The 12570-nt window shown below is 36.5% G+C and overlaps 1 protein-coding gene across 1 annotated transcript in view; it reads right to left on the minus strand.

The window, feature by feature from the left end:
- Positions 1 to 591: 591 nt before the first annotated feature.
- Positions 592 to 12570, minus strand: part of LOC102967360 (zinc finger protein 850-like) — a 53425-nt gene continuing 41446 nt past the window's right edge. The window contains 2 exon segments of the mRNA XM_042970026.1: positions 592 to 2914; positions 7127 to 7280. Coding sequence (XP_042825960.1) covers positions 1260 to 2914; positions 7127 to 7280 — 1809 coding nt within the window. The 3' untranslated portion in view covers positions 592 to 1259.

Here is a 12570-nt window from a genome sequence, read left to right on the forward strand (position 1 = left end):
GGGAGAGACCATCATTACCCTCCATTTTCTCTACCACGTATATCATCCCCAGTAACCCATCATTCTCACATAAAAATCTCATTCTCTCAATGTAACGACCTACTCTGTTTCATGATCATCTTTCTCATAGAGTATTTGTTTCCTGTATTAACCAACAAAGGCTCTCAATGATACCACCAAATCCAGAGAAGTGCCTATGACCACAGAAAACATGACAATTAGGGTAATAGTTTTAGATCTATTCCCTACCACTCCCCATGCTCTCAGATTTATACTATACTGTATCTTAAAATTAGCATCCTAGTTTTTCCAGGGTATACACATATGACTAAGCCCCACCTAATGAAATAAGTTCCTTTAACCTTATTGATGCTTTCTCTGAAACCACCATGGTTGACAAATGAAATGCACGTAATGAAAGTATAACATCATTGGGTTCCAAACTTGAGGTTATAAAGTCATCAATAATAATGAACCCTCAAGAAACCTCAAATAATTAAAAAAAAAAAAAGCTATAGGGGTGCGTTGCTGGCTCAGCTGGAAGAGCATGTGACTCTTGATCTTAGGGTTTTGAGTTTGAGCCCCATGATGAGTGTAGAGAGGAAAATAAAATCTTTAAAAAAGATTTAAACAGAAGATGTTTAGGTCTTTCCACAGATACACTTGTTCCATTGACTCACATCATCTCCTGAGTTTAAATTTCTATGGAATTTAACACCTAAGATTGGTTAATCCTCCAAATAGACCTACTTCCCCCTAATGTGAATTTTCTTATTGTAGTCCACTGGCTAAACAAACAATGACCTTCATTACACATGTAATGTTTCTGTCCAGTATGAATTCTTTGGTGTTTCCTAAGGTAAAGACTTTGACATATTTGTATGGTTTCCATGTTATGTGAATTCTTTCAAGACCACAAACCACAAAGTTGTACATTTTGGTTTTTTTTTTAATCACTGGAAGTCTGTACCTCTTAATCCCATCCACCTATTTTACCCTCCTTCCCAATCTGTACATTTTTTATAAACCTGATCATACTCATTACATTTGTAAGGTTTCCCTCTAGTAAAAATTACATTCACAAGATATAATAAGCTTTGGATAAGCCTTGCCATACATTCCATTTGTGTGCTTTCTTTTAGAGATTTATATTCTTTTTTCAGGGGAGGTGTGAGCCATGGTTACAAGCTTTGCCACATTAGTTTCATATGATTCCTCTCCATGATGGAATCTCTGGCGTTGAGTAAGCCTTGCTCATTTTATTTGCAAGGTTTCTTTCTCCTATGAGTTCTTTGATGATCCCCAAAGCTTGAGCTTTGAATAAAAGCACTGCCACACATATTAGGTTTATGCGGTTTCTTTTCACTATGTATTTTCTGATGCCTAGTAAGGTTTGCAAATTGGGTAAAAGCTTTGCCACACTCATTACATCTATAAGGTTTCTCTCCAGTATGGATTTTCTTATGCTGAGTAAGATGTGAACGTTCCGTAAAGGCTTTTCCACACTCAGTACATTTGAACGGTTTCTCTCCAGTATGAGTTCTCTCGTGACCCGAAAGATGTGAACGTTTGATAAAAGACTTATCACATTTATTACATTTATAAGGTTTTTCACCTGTATGAATTCTCTGATGGTCAGTAAGGTTTGAACTTTGGATAAAAGCCTTGTCACACACATTACATTTGTATGGTTTCTCTCCAGTGTGTATTTTCTGATGTGTAGTAAGATTTGAAAATTTGGTAAAAGCTTTGCCACATTCATTACATTTGTAAGGTTTCTCTCCAGTATGAGTTCTTTCATGACCCCAGAGGTTTGAACGTCTGCTAAAAGCCTTATGACATTTTCTACATTTATATGGTTTTTCTCCTGTATGGATCCTCTGATGTTCTATAAGGTTATAGCTTTGGATAAAAGCCTTGCCACATACATCACATTTGTATGGTTTCTCTCCAGGATGTGTATCCTGATGTCTAATGAGGTGGGAGCACTGCTTAAAAGTTTTGCCACACTCATTACATTTGTAAGGTTTCTCTCCAGTATGGATTTTCTCATGTTGAGTAAGGCCTGAACGCTCAGCAAAGGCTTTGCTACATTCATTACATTTGTAAGGTTTCTCTCCAGTATGGATTTTCTTATGTCGAGTAAGATGTGAGCGCTCCATAAAGGCTTTGCCACAGTCATTACATTTGTAAGGTCTCTGTCCAGAATGAATTCTCTCATGACTCATGAGATTTGAGCTTTTGCTAAAAGCCTTCCCACAGTCATTGCATTTGTAAGATTTTCCTCTAGTGTATGCTCTTCTGTCTTGTGCAGGTAACAAAGGATATTTAAAAATCTTCCTAGATTTATTCCAAATGTTTTTGGTACTGGGAGGAATTCCTTGAAGTGGTGAGACTGAGGAACCATTGCTGACAGACTTCTCAATTGGATTACTACATTCATACATTTTCTCCTCACTGTGAAATCTCTGCAGTTCAGCCAGATGTGCCTGCAAACTTAATCCAGTTCTATTTTCCACGCAGTTTATGTACTGGTTTCCAGAACCACTTCTGTTACCTCCCAGTTTTAACGAATTCCTCATAAATGGCTCCTCATGCATGAAATACTGGTATGTATTATTTCTTACAGAAACACTCTGCTTTTCAGGAAAAGTAACTGAGGACTGATTCAGTTGCCGATCTTTTCCACAAGTGAGATTTTTGTCATGGGTCAAAGGCACTTCTTTGTCATTTCTTGCATCATACTCCCACTGAGTCTCTAACTCATGCATATTTTCCCAGACTTCCTTGAGATCAAAATCCTGGATGCCATGACTTTCATTTCTCTCCAGTATTACCAGGTGGCACAATTCTCCTTTATTAATGTCCTCTATTGGTGATAATTCCTTGATTACAAATCCAGCTGAAGGGCTTCCTATCAAATAGAGTTGGAAGATAAATATTTTATACTAAATTGCATAATTACACACCCAAATAATACTTTATAATGAACAAAGGAAGCTTTTCAACCATGGTCTTCAAACACTATTGTTATATACAATGTTTTTAAATTTTGTTTTTATAAATGTGGGGATAATGCTTGTATTTGCACATCTATGGGAATATGATTGTGTTGTAAGTTAAAAGCCTGACCCTAGAGAAAGGAACTGATATAGCAACAGGCATAATATTGACTCATTCTGTAAGAATTTACACTATGGTATGAAGTAACAATGGAAAACATTCAACAGGGAGACAGTATGGTGTTATAGGACAGTATTTCCTCTAAAAATTATCAAACTAAATATCCCATGAATTCCATTTCTAGGTATATACTCAAAAGAATTATGTAATATATACATGTTCCATGAGACATGTACAAGAATGTTTTTTTATTTACTTAAGAGAGTGAGAGGGAGCTTGCAAATGGGGGAGGGGAAGGGAGAAAGAGAGAATCCCAGGCAGTCTTCACACTGTAAGCGCACTGCACGATGCTTGACTTGAACTCACAAACTGTGGGATCATGACTTCAGCGAAAATCCAGAGTCAGACACTTAACCGACTGAGCTACCCAAGCACCCCAAAATAAGGTATCATTATCTAAAAAGCTATGGCAAATCAAATTAATGACATTTGTGACTAAAGCAGTAACTTAAAAAAAAAAAGTACGTTCTAAAGATATCACAAATACTCCATTTAAAGACTGCCATGGGGCACCTGGGTGGCTCAGTTGGTTGAGTGTCCGACTTTGACTCAGGTCATGACCGCATGATTTAGAAGTTCAAACCCCACTTCGGGTTTTATGCTGACACCTTGGAGCCTGGAATCTGCTTCAGATTCTGACTCTCTCTCTCCCTCCCTCTCTCTCTCTCTCTCTCTCCCTCCCTCCCTCCCCAACTCATGCGCTCTATGTTTCTCCCTCTCTCTCAAAAATAAACTTTTAAAAAAAGACCTAAATTTAATTGAGGAAAATATATGTTACAACAATAAAATATCCCTACACATTTATGAAAATGGCCAAAATTTAGAACACTAATACCAAATACTAGTGAGAATGTGGACCAATAAGAACTCTCATTCATTACTGGTGGGAATGTTGTACACCACTTTGGAAAACAAGTTGCACTTTCTTACAAAACTAAACATACTCTTAAATATGATTTAGCAGTCTCATTCATTGGTATTTACACAAATAAGTTGAAAATTTATATCTATACAAAAACCTACACATGAAATAGAGAAATCCTAAAATTTGTATGGAACCACAAATGACCCTAAATGCCCAAAGCATCTTGAGAAAGATGAACAAAGATGGAGGCATCACACTTCCTGATTTCAAACTCCCTGACTACAAATCTGTGGTAATTAAAACAGTATGGTATTAGCATAAATCTAATAGACACACAGATCAACAGAACAGAATAGAGCCCAGAAATAAACCCACACACATGGTCAATTAATTTACAACAAAGGAGACATAACTATACAATGGGGAAAGCACAATGTCTTTAATAGATGGTTTGGGAAAACTGGACTCCAACAGGTCAAAGAATGAAACTGGACCACTGTCTGAAACCATACACAAAAATTAGCACAGAATGGATTACAGACTTAAACCTAAGACGTGAAACCATAACATTCCTATAAGATACGGGGTAATGAGCTCCTTGATTCAGGTCTGTGTAATGATTTTTTTTTTTTTTTTTTTTTTTTTTTTTTTTTTTTTTTTACTTTGACACCAAAAGAAAAATCAACAAAAGCAAAGGTAGGTGGGACTACATCAAACTAAAAAGTATCTGCATGGCAAAGGAAACACTTTTTTAACAACATGAAAAGGCATCCTACTGGACAGGAGAAAGTATTAGCAAAATATGTATCTGATAAGGGGCTAATAATCCAAAACATGGCAAAAAGAAGCTCAAATAATCCAATTTAAGAAATAGGCAGAAGATATGAATAGACATTTTCCAAAGATCTAGAGATGGCAAAAGGACCATGAAAAGATGGCCAACATCATTCATCATCAGGGAAATGCAAATCAAAATCACCATGAGATATCACTTCACACCTATTAGAATGGCAGTTATCAAAGTATGATTTCTCTTATATGTGGAATCTTAAAAAAACAAAATAACCCCTCTTAGATACAGAGAATATATGTGTGGTTGCTAGAGGCAGGTAGTTGAGGGGACGGTGGCAGAAATGGGTGAAGGTAACCAAAATATTAAAAAAAACAAAACAAAACAAAAAAGATGCCTGCCTGGCTCAGTCCACAGAGCATGCAACCCTCGACCTTGGGGTTCTGAGTTCAAGCCCCATGTTGGGTGTAGAGATTACTTAAAAACAAAACAAAAATTGCTGCCACCTCTTGAGTTCTTAAAACCAAAAAATAAAAACAAAACAACCAAAAAAATATCAATATAGTGCTTTCCATATACCGAGAATACAACAAACATCTGTGGAATGATACGTTTTTCCTACAGAAAAGCTAACTAGAGATATCAGTAAGTTGTGCTCTATTTAACCTACATCTAGTTTTGATTTTCACTTTTTAGAATTATCTACATCATGCCTTCCCCCTAATTACTGCACAAGTGCCCAACCTCAAGAAGCCAGGATAGCCCAGGAAAGAAAGAGGCCTTAGCTCTACTCTAATAGACAGTTATTACCTTTTGTTTGTCTCCTGAAAAGTTCTGTCAAGGATACAAAATGGAAATGGAAAGTGAATAGTTCCGGGGGTTTGTACTACAGAGACCTCAGCTCTGACCTGTATGTTATGAGAACCATGAGAGATGGAGGGAAAGACTCTCTTAGAGACAGCCATCTCAGTCCCTCTCAAATCACAGCACCAGTATGGTCAGAGGGCCCAAATAACAGTGTTGTAGGTCCTAACAGTGGGAGTTTAAACTTGTATGTAATTTGATTTACTCATATGAATAACAGAATGAGAAGTGTGTGTGGGATGGGGGAAGATTTCCTTTGAAAGCTCCTAAGGGGGACACCTGGGTGGCTCAGTCGGTTAAGCGTCCGACTTCGGCTCAGGTCATGATCTCGCGGTCCGTGAGTTCGAGCCCCGTGTCAGGCTCTGTGCTGACAGCTCAGAGCCTGGAGCCTGTTTCAGATTCTGTGTCTCCCTCTCTCTGACCCTCCCCTGTTCATGCTCTGTCTCTTTTTGTCTCAAAAAAATAAATAAACGTTTAAAAAAAAAATTGAAAAAAAAAAAAAGCAAGCTCCTAAGAAATAAACTTTTATTTTCCCACAGATCCTTCCCAAACAATACTTAATGGATCTGCTTACTCTGTGCCCATTTCAGTTTTGACTTATGCTCACATCCCAACACATTCCCACCTGTCTGGATGTTCTCCTATATTCACTTCACTTTCCACAGTCCAGGGATCTTTCCCCTGGAAAGAGATGATAGAGATGATATTCAGTTCAAGAAAAGATTTCTATTTATGAAGAAAAACAAAACATGTTCTGCTTCTCTTCCAGAACACATTCCCAGCTCATTTTTCAGCAAAGAAGAAAGGACATTCAGTATATGTGGGTGTAGAAACATACTTCAAAAATTAGTCAACTGAGTGCCTGAATGGTTAAGGATTATTTTAGGTATGCAGAGATCTGGTTCTTTCCAAGAAATACTGAACCAAAAGCACAAGGGTAAGACCACAGAATCAGATATTTTAAAAAATTCATAAGGTTTCCTTTTTCCCCCCCAACTTTAAGTAACTTTATTGTCTCTGAGCCTTATCTTTAATGATGTCAGTGAAACTGGACTTTACTAAGACTTTAAGGATTTTTATATCCTATTCCCCAGACTCCCAGATTGTTATTTAAATTCTAGTTAGTTAACATACAGTGTAGTATGGGTTTCAGTAGAATTTAGGGATTCATCACTTACAAATAACACCCAGTGCTCGTCCTCACCAGTCCCCTCCCTTAAGCTTTTCTGACTACTAATGTTCTGCAAGCACCTAAACAAGCAGGAATGCAGAACTTCTGAAGGAAAGGGAAGTTAGAGTCCATTTGCCACATTATGATGCCTTCCCATTCTCAATTAAAACAGCTGCAATCATTCCCTTAGAAACAGGGATTTGAAACTCCTATGATCAAGTCAAAAGAAAATGCAGACATAAAAAGTAATTACCGACTTCGGGAGGGAAGTTATCCTCACCCAGGGAGACCAGGTTCCTGTAGTTCTCCAACATCACGTCCCTGTACAAGGACCTCTGAGCAGGGTCCAGGCACTCCCACTCCTCCTGAGAGAACTCTATGGCTACGTCCCTGAATGTCAACCGCCCCTGAAAGGAAAACACATTTCACCAAGTGGACAGGGAAAGTGTTCTTATTTGACACAAAACAAGAGAAGCACAAATGTGTAAAGACTGACTTGGCTGGAGTGAGTGCTATTTGATCCGTGTAATATAATTTTGAGCAAGTTACACTTAACATAAAAACAAGCCATTTTAAAGTACCGTTTGGGGGCATTTAGTGCACTCACAATATTGCACAAACATCACCTCTGTCTAGATCCAAAACATTTTTATCATCCCCAGAGAAAATACTTATTAAATACTATTAAAGCAGGTGCTTCCTATTCCCCAGTCCCTGGCAACCACTAATGCTTTGTCTCTATGGATTTACCAATTTTGGATCTTTTCATGTAAGAAGGGATCAAAAATGTGACCTTTTGCATCTGCCTTCTTTCATGTAGAATAATGTTTGGGGTTCATCCATGATACAGTATGTATCAGTGGTACATTTCCTTTCTTCTGGAAAGGACTAGACTATAGACTAGTCATTGCAGGACTAGTCTATTGCAGACTATAGGACTAGACATTGCAGGACTAGACTATATTCATTCAACTACTGATGGGCATTTGGTTGTTATCAACTTTGGTTAATTTTAGTAATTTGCTACGAACTTTCAAGTACAAGTGTTTGGATATCTGTTTTCAATTCTTTTGTTATATACCTAGGAGTGGAATTACTGGGGCACATGGTTTAATTTTTTTAAGAATCTGCCATGTGCTTTTGCACAGCAGCTACACTTTAACAGCAATGTGTCATGATTCTAATTTCTTCACCTCTTTACCAACACTTTTTTTGCTGTTGTTCTTTTACAGTAGTCATCCTAGTGGGTGTGAAATGATCACTTGTGGTTTTGAGTTTGCAATTTACTAATGACTACTGTCGCTGAATATCTCTTCATGTGCTTGTTTCATTTGTGTATCTTCTATGGAGAAATGTCTGTTAAGATCCTTTGACCATTTTTTAAGTTGGGTTCTGTGTATTTTGGTTGTTGAGTTGTAGAAGTTCTTCATATATTCCAGGTTCTAGACCCTTTGTAGATATGGACTGGCAAATTATTTCCTCCCATTTATTAGATTGTTTCACTTGTGTGAGAATGTCCTTCATTGCACAGACATGATTAATTCTGATGATGACCAATTTATCTACTTTGTCTTTTTCTCTTTCGATTTGGGATCATGTATAAAAATCCACTGCCAACCCTCAGGTCATGAAGATTTACCCCTGTTTTCACCTAAGAGTTTTATAGTTTTAGCTCTAACATTCAGTCTTTGATTAATTCTGAATTGATTACCTTATATGGTACAAGGTAGTTTCAATTTCATTCTCCCATAGACTCTAGTTTTGCCAGTACCATTTAAGAGAGTATTGTTTTTCTGCTGTTTTTGGCACACTTGTAAAAAAGGAATGGATTATACATGCATGGTTTTATATGTGGAGGCTCAGTTCTATTACTTTGTTCTATATATCTAGTCTCTGCTGGAATTGTAGTTTTGATTACTCAAAATTTGTAGTAAGGTTTTATGTCAGGAATTCTAGGTCCTCCAATTTTGTTCTTTCTCACATTTATTTTGGTTATCTGTGGTGTCCTTACCAATTCAATATGAGTTTTAGAATCAGGATTCCCATTTGGGCAAAGATATTGGGATTTTGCTGAGGACTGCATTACTCTTTATATTGCTCTGGAAAGGATTCCCATTTTACAGTCTTGCAATCCACAAACACAGGACATTTTCACATTTATTTAGGTTTTCTTTAATTTTCCTCAGCAGCTTTCTGGTTTTCACTGTGTATAAATCTTCCATTTCCTTCATTAAATTTATTCCCATTTGTTTTCTTGCTCTTATAAATTGTTTACTTACTTTCCATTTGTTGACTGCTACTGTACAGAAATGTAACCTGAATTTTGAGTGTTAATATTGTATGCTGTAACTTCAATGAATTCATTCTAAGTCTGAGCTTTCTTTATTTCTAAATAGGAGATCATGTATACTATGAATAGAGAGATAGTTTGATTTCTTTTCCCATTTTGACACATTTTATTTATTTTTCCTCTGTGTTTTCTCTGTCTAGAACTTCCAGTACAGTGTTGATATGTGGTGTCAAAATGGGCCACACTTGTTTTGTTCTTGGTATTAGGAGGACGTTTTCAGTTGTTTACCATTGATGTTAGCCATGGAATTTTAATAATACCCTTTTTCAAACAGCAAGTCTACTCCTAATTTTTGGGTGTTTGTTGGATAAAGTGTCCTGTATATGTCTGCTGAATCTAGCTGGTTTACAGTGTTGCTCACTCCTTTATTATTGATATCTGGTTGTTCTACCCATTATTAAAAAGGGAGTATGAGGTCTCCAACTAGTAGAGAACTGTCTCCTCAATTTTTGCTTCAAAAAATTGGGGGCTTTGTTGTTATGTATTTATTATTTATACTCGGTTTATCTTCCTGATGAATTGGCCCTTTTTTCAATATATAATGTCATTCAACATCTTTGATAATAATTTTACTTAAAGTCTATTTTGTCTGATATTTGTATACCTATCCAGATAAGTTTCATTATTATCTGCGTGGAATATCTTTTTCCATCCTTCCACTTTCAACATATTTGTGTATCTAAAGTGAGCCTTGGGGCACCTGGGTAGGTCAGTCAGTTAAGCGCCTGACTGGATTTCAGCTCAAGTCATGATTTCACATTTCGTATGTTCGAGCCCCGCACGGGCTGCGTACTATCAGTGTGAAGCCTGCTTGAGACTCTCTCCCTCTCCCTCTCTCTTTCTGCCCCTCCCCCATGCACACTCTCTCAAAATAAATAAATAAAAACTTAAAAAAATAAAGTGAGCCTTTTGTAGACAGAGTGGAATCATTTTTAAACATTAATTCCTTTGTCTTTTATTAGAGAGTTTAATTTATGTACATTTCAAGTTACTACTGGTAAGAATTACTTTTGACATCTGCTGTATGTCTGATATTTTGTTTCATAATTCCTCCCTTCTTTGGGTGTCTGTGCCTCTGTGTACATGCCATTTTGATTGCCTCTGTATTTATTTTTCCATTTTCAAGTTATTTTCTGAGTGGTTATCCTGGGGATTGCAGTTTACACATTAATAATATTTGAATTTCAGTTGATACTAACTTAGCTTTAATAGCATACAAACAACTGTTGTTATACAGTCACCCTTTATGTTCTTATTGTCAAAAGTTATTCCTTTGTAAAAGATATGAACAGATGTTTTATACACTCAAGAACAGATTTTTATTATTGTTTTACACATCTGTCTTTTAAGACACATAGGAAAAACTGAGTTAGAAAACAAAAATATAATAATACTGGCTTTTATATTCACTTATGTAGTTTTACTAGTGTTCTTTATTTGTTTCTATGGCTTTGATGTACCGCTAGTTTCCATCCTTTTCAGCCTGAAGAACTCCATTTGGTATTTCACATAAGCTAAGTTTGTAAGTGTGAACTCCCTCAGCTTTTGTTCATCTAGGAGTCTCTTAATTTTACTATCAATTTTGAAGTATAGTTGCCTCATAAGGAATTCCTGACAGGTTTTTATTTTTGTTTTTTAATATTTCAAGCTTTTAATACCACAGGAGACTGCTTCCTGGCCTCCACAGTTTCTGAGGAGAAATAGGCTGTTAAGCTTATTGAGAAGCCCTGTACATGAGAAGTTGTTGCTGTCTTGCTACGTTCTGCATTTACTCCTTTGTCTTATAAAAGTTGACTGATTATGTGCTTGCCAGGGATCTCCATGCATCTGTCATAGCTGAAGTTCATTGAGTTTTTGGATGTGTAGGTTGTTTTTGATAAATTTGACAAGTTTTTAGCTCTTATTTCTTCAAATATTCTTTCTCCCCTTTCTTCTTTATCCTTTCCTTCTGGGACTCCTATTATATGCCTATCAGTATTCTTCATAGTGTCCCAGAGGTTTCTTTGTCTCTGTTCATTTTTCCTTTTTTCCCTTTTCTGCTTTTGTCCCCTTTCTTCTGCTCACACTTGATAATTTCAGTTAATGGATGTTTAGGTTCACTGATTCTTTCTTATTGCCCACCTGCTGATGAACTCTCTAGTGAATTTTGAGTTTTGGTGTCTATACTTGCCTAACTCCAGAATTTCTATTCCATCCCTTTACTATAATTTCTATCTCCTTAGTGACATTTTTTATGTGTTGAAACACTGTTCTACTTCTTAGTTCTCTTCCATGTTTTCCTTTAGCTGAAGATTTTCAAGACAGTTGATTTAAAATCTTTATTGAGTGAGTGCCTGGGTGGCTCGGTCGGTTAAGCGTCCGACTTTGGGTTGGGTCATGATCTTGCAGTTCGTGGGTTTGAGCCCAGGTCGAGCTCTGTGCTGATGGCTCAGAGCCTGGAGCCTGCTTCGGATTCTGTGTCCCTCTCTCCCTCTGCCCCTCCCCTCTCATGCTCTGTCCCTCTCTCAGAAATAAATATTAAAAAAAAAAAATTTAAATCTTTATTAAGTGGAATGTCTCTGCCTCCTCAGAAAGACCATCATTAACGTGCTTAAGATGTACAATCATAAGATATCCTTAGATATCTGTAGTGAAGTCAGTCTTCTCAGAAGCAGCCACGATGACATTCTTTGTAACAGTAAGAAATTGTAAAAGACCCATGTTTCTTCATTTAGAGAATGTTCCAATGAGGATCTAAAAAAGCAGTTATCTCTACGTTTACTAACATGAGAACAACTTCAAGACATATGGTATGTAAATATTTCAATCTGCAGAGTAAAATATGATGAGAAAACATTTACTGAAGAATATATTCTAAAATCACATTACAATATGTAAATGCATTTTTAGAAGATTTGCGCTAAAGAGAACATAGCTTCTGGGTGAAGACAATCTGTGATGGTAGGAGATGTGACAGGGAAGGGGATATTTTACTTCTTAGTTTCTAAAATGCATCCCTGTGTGAATCTGAACCACAAAAATATACACTAGGGGGGTTTAATACAAAAGAAAAATAATAACATTTAAGAATAATTCGTAAAATGAAAATTGAGCACCAGCCTTTCTGATGACAGAAAGTTCTGCTCCTATGTCTGGTTAAACTAGAAACATTTTTATCTAAAAGATGCACAGTGTAAGAGTTCCTAAAAGAACACCATGGTCTTTATGAGATGAATGCACTATAAATAATTCAAGAACATGTAGTGTTAGAGAAGTAGGTTGATTCTATACTTTAAAACCAATGTTAATAAAACAAAATACTCACTCTATTCTTTATTCCTACTTTGAACTTCCCATTCTATTCCAAA

Source organism: Panthera tigris, chromosome E2 (assembly GCF_018350195.1).
Source record: "Panthera tigris isolate Pti1 chromosome E2, P.tigris_Pti1_mat1.1, whole genome shotgun sequence".
Classification (NCBI taxonomy): Eukaryota; Metazoa; Chordata; class Mammalia; order Carnivora; family Felidae; genus Panthera; species Panthera tigris.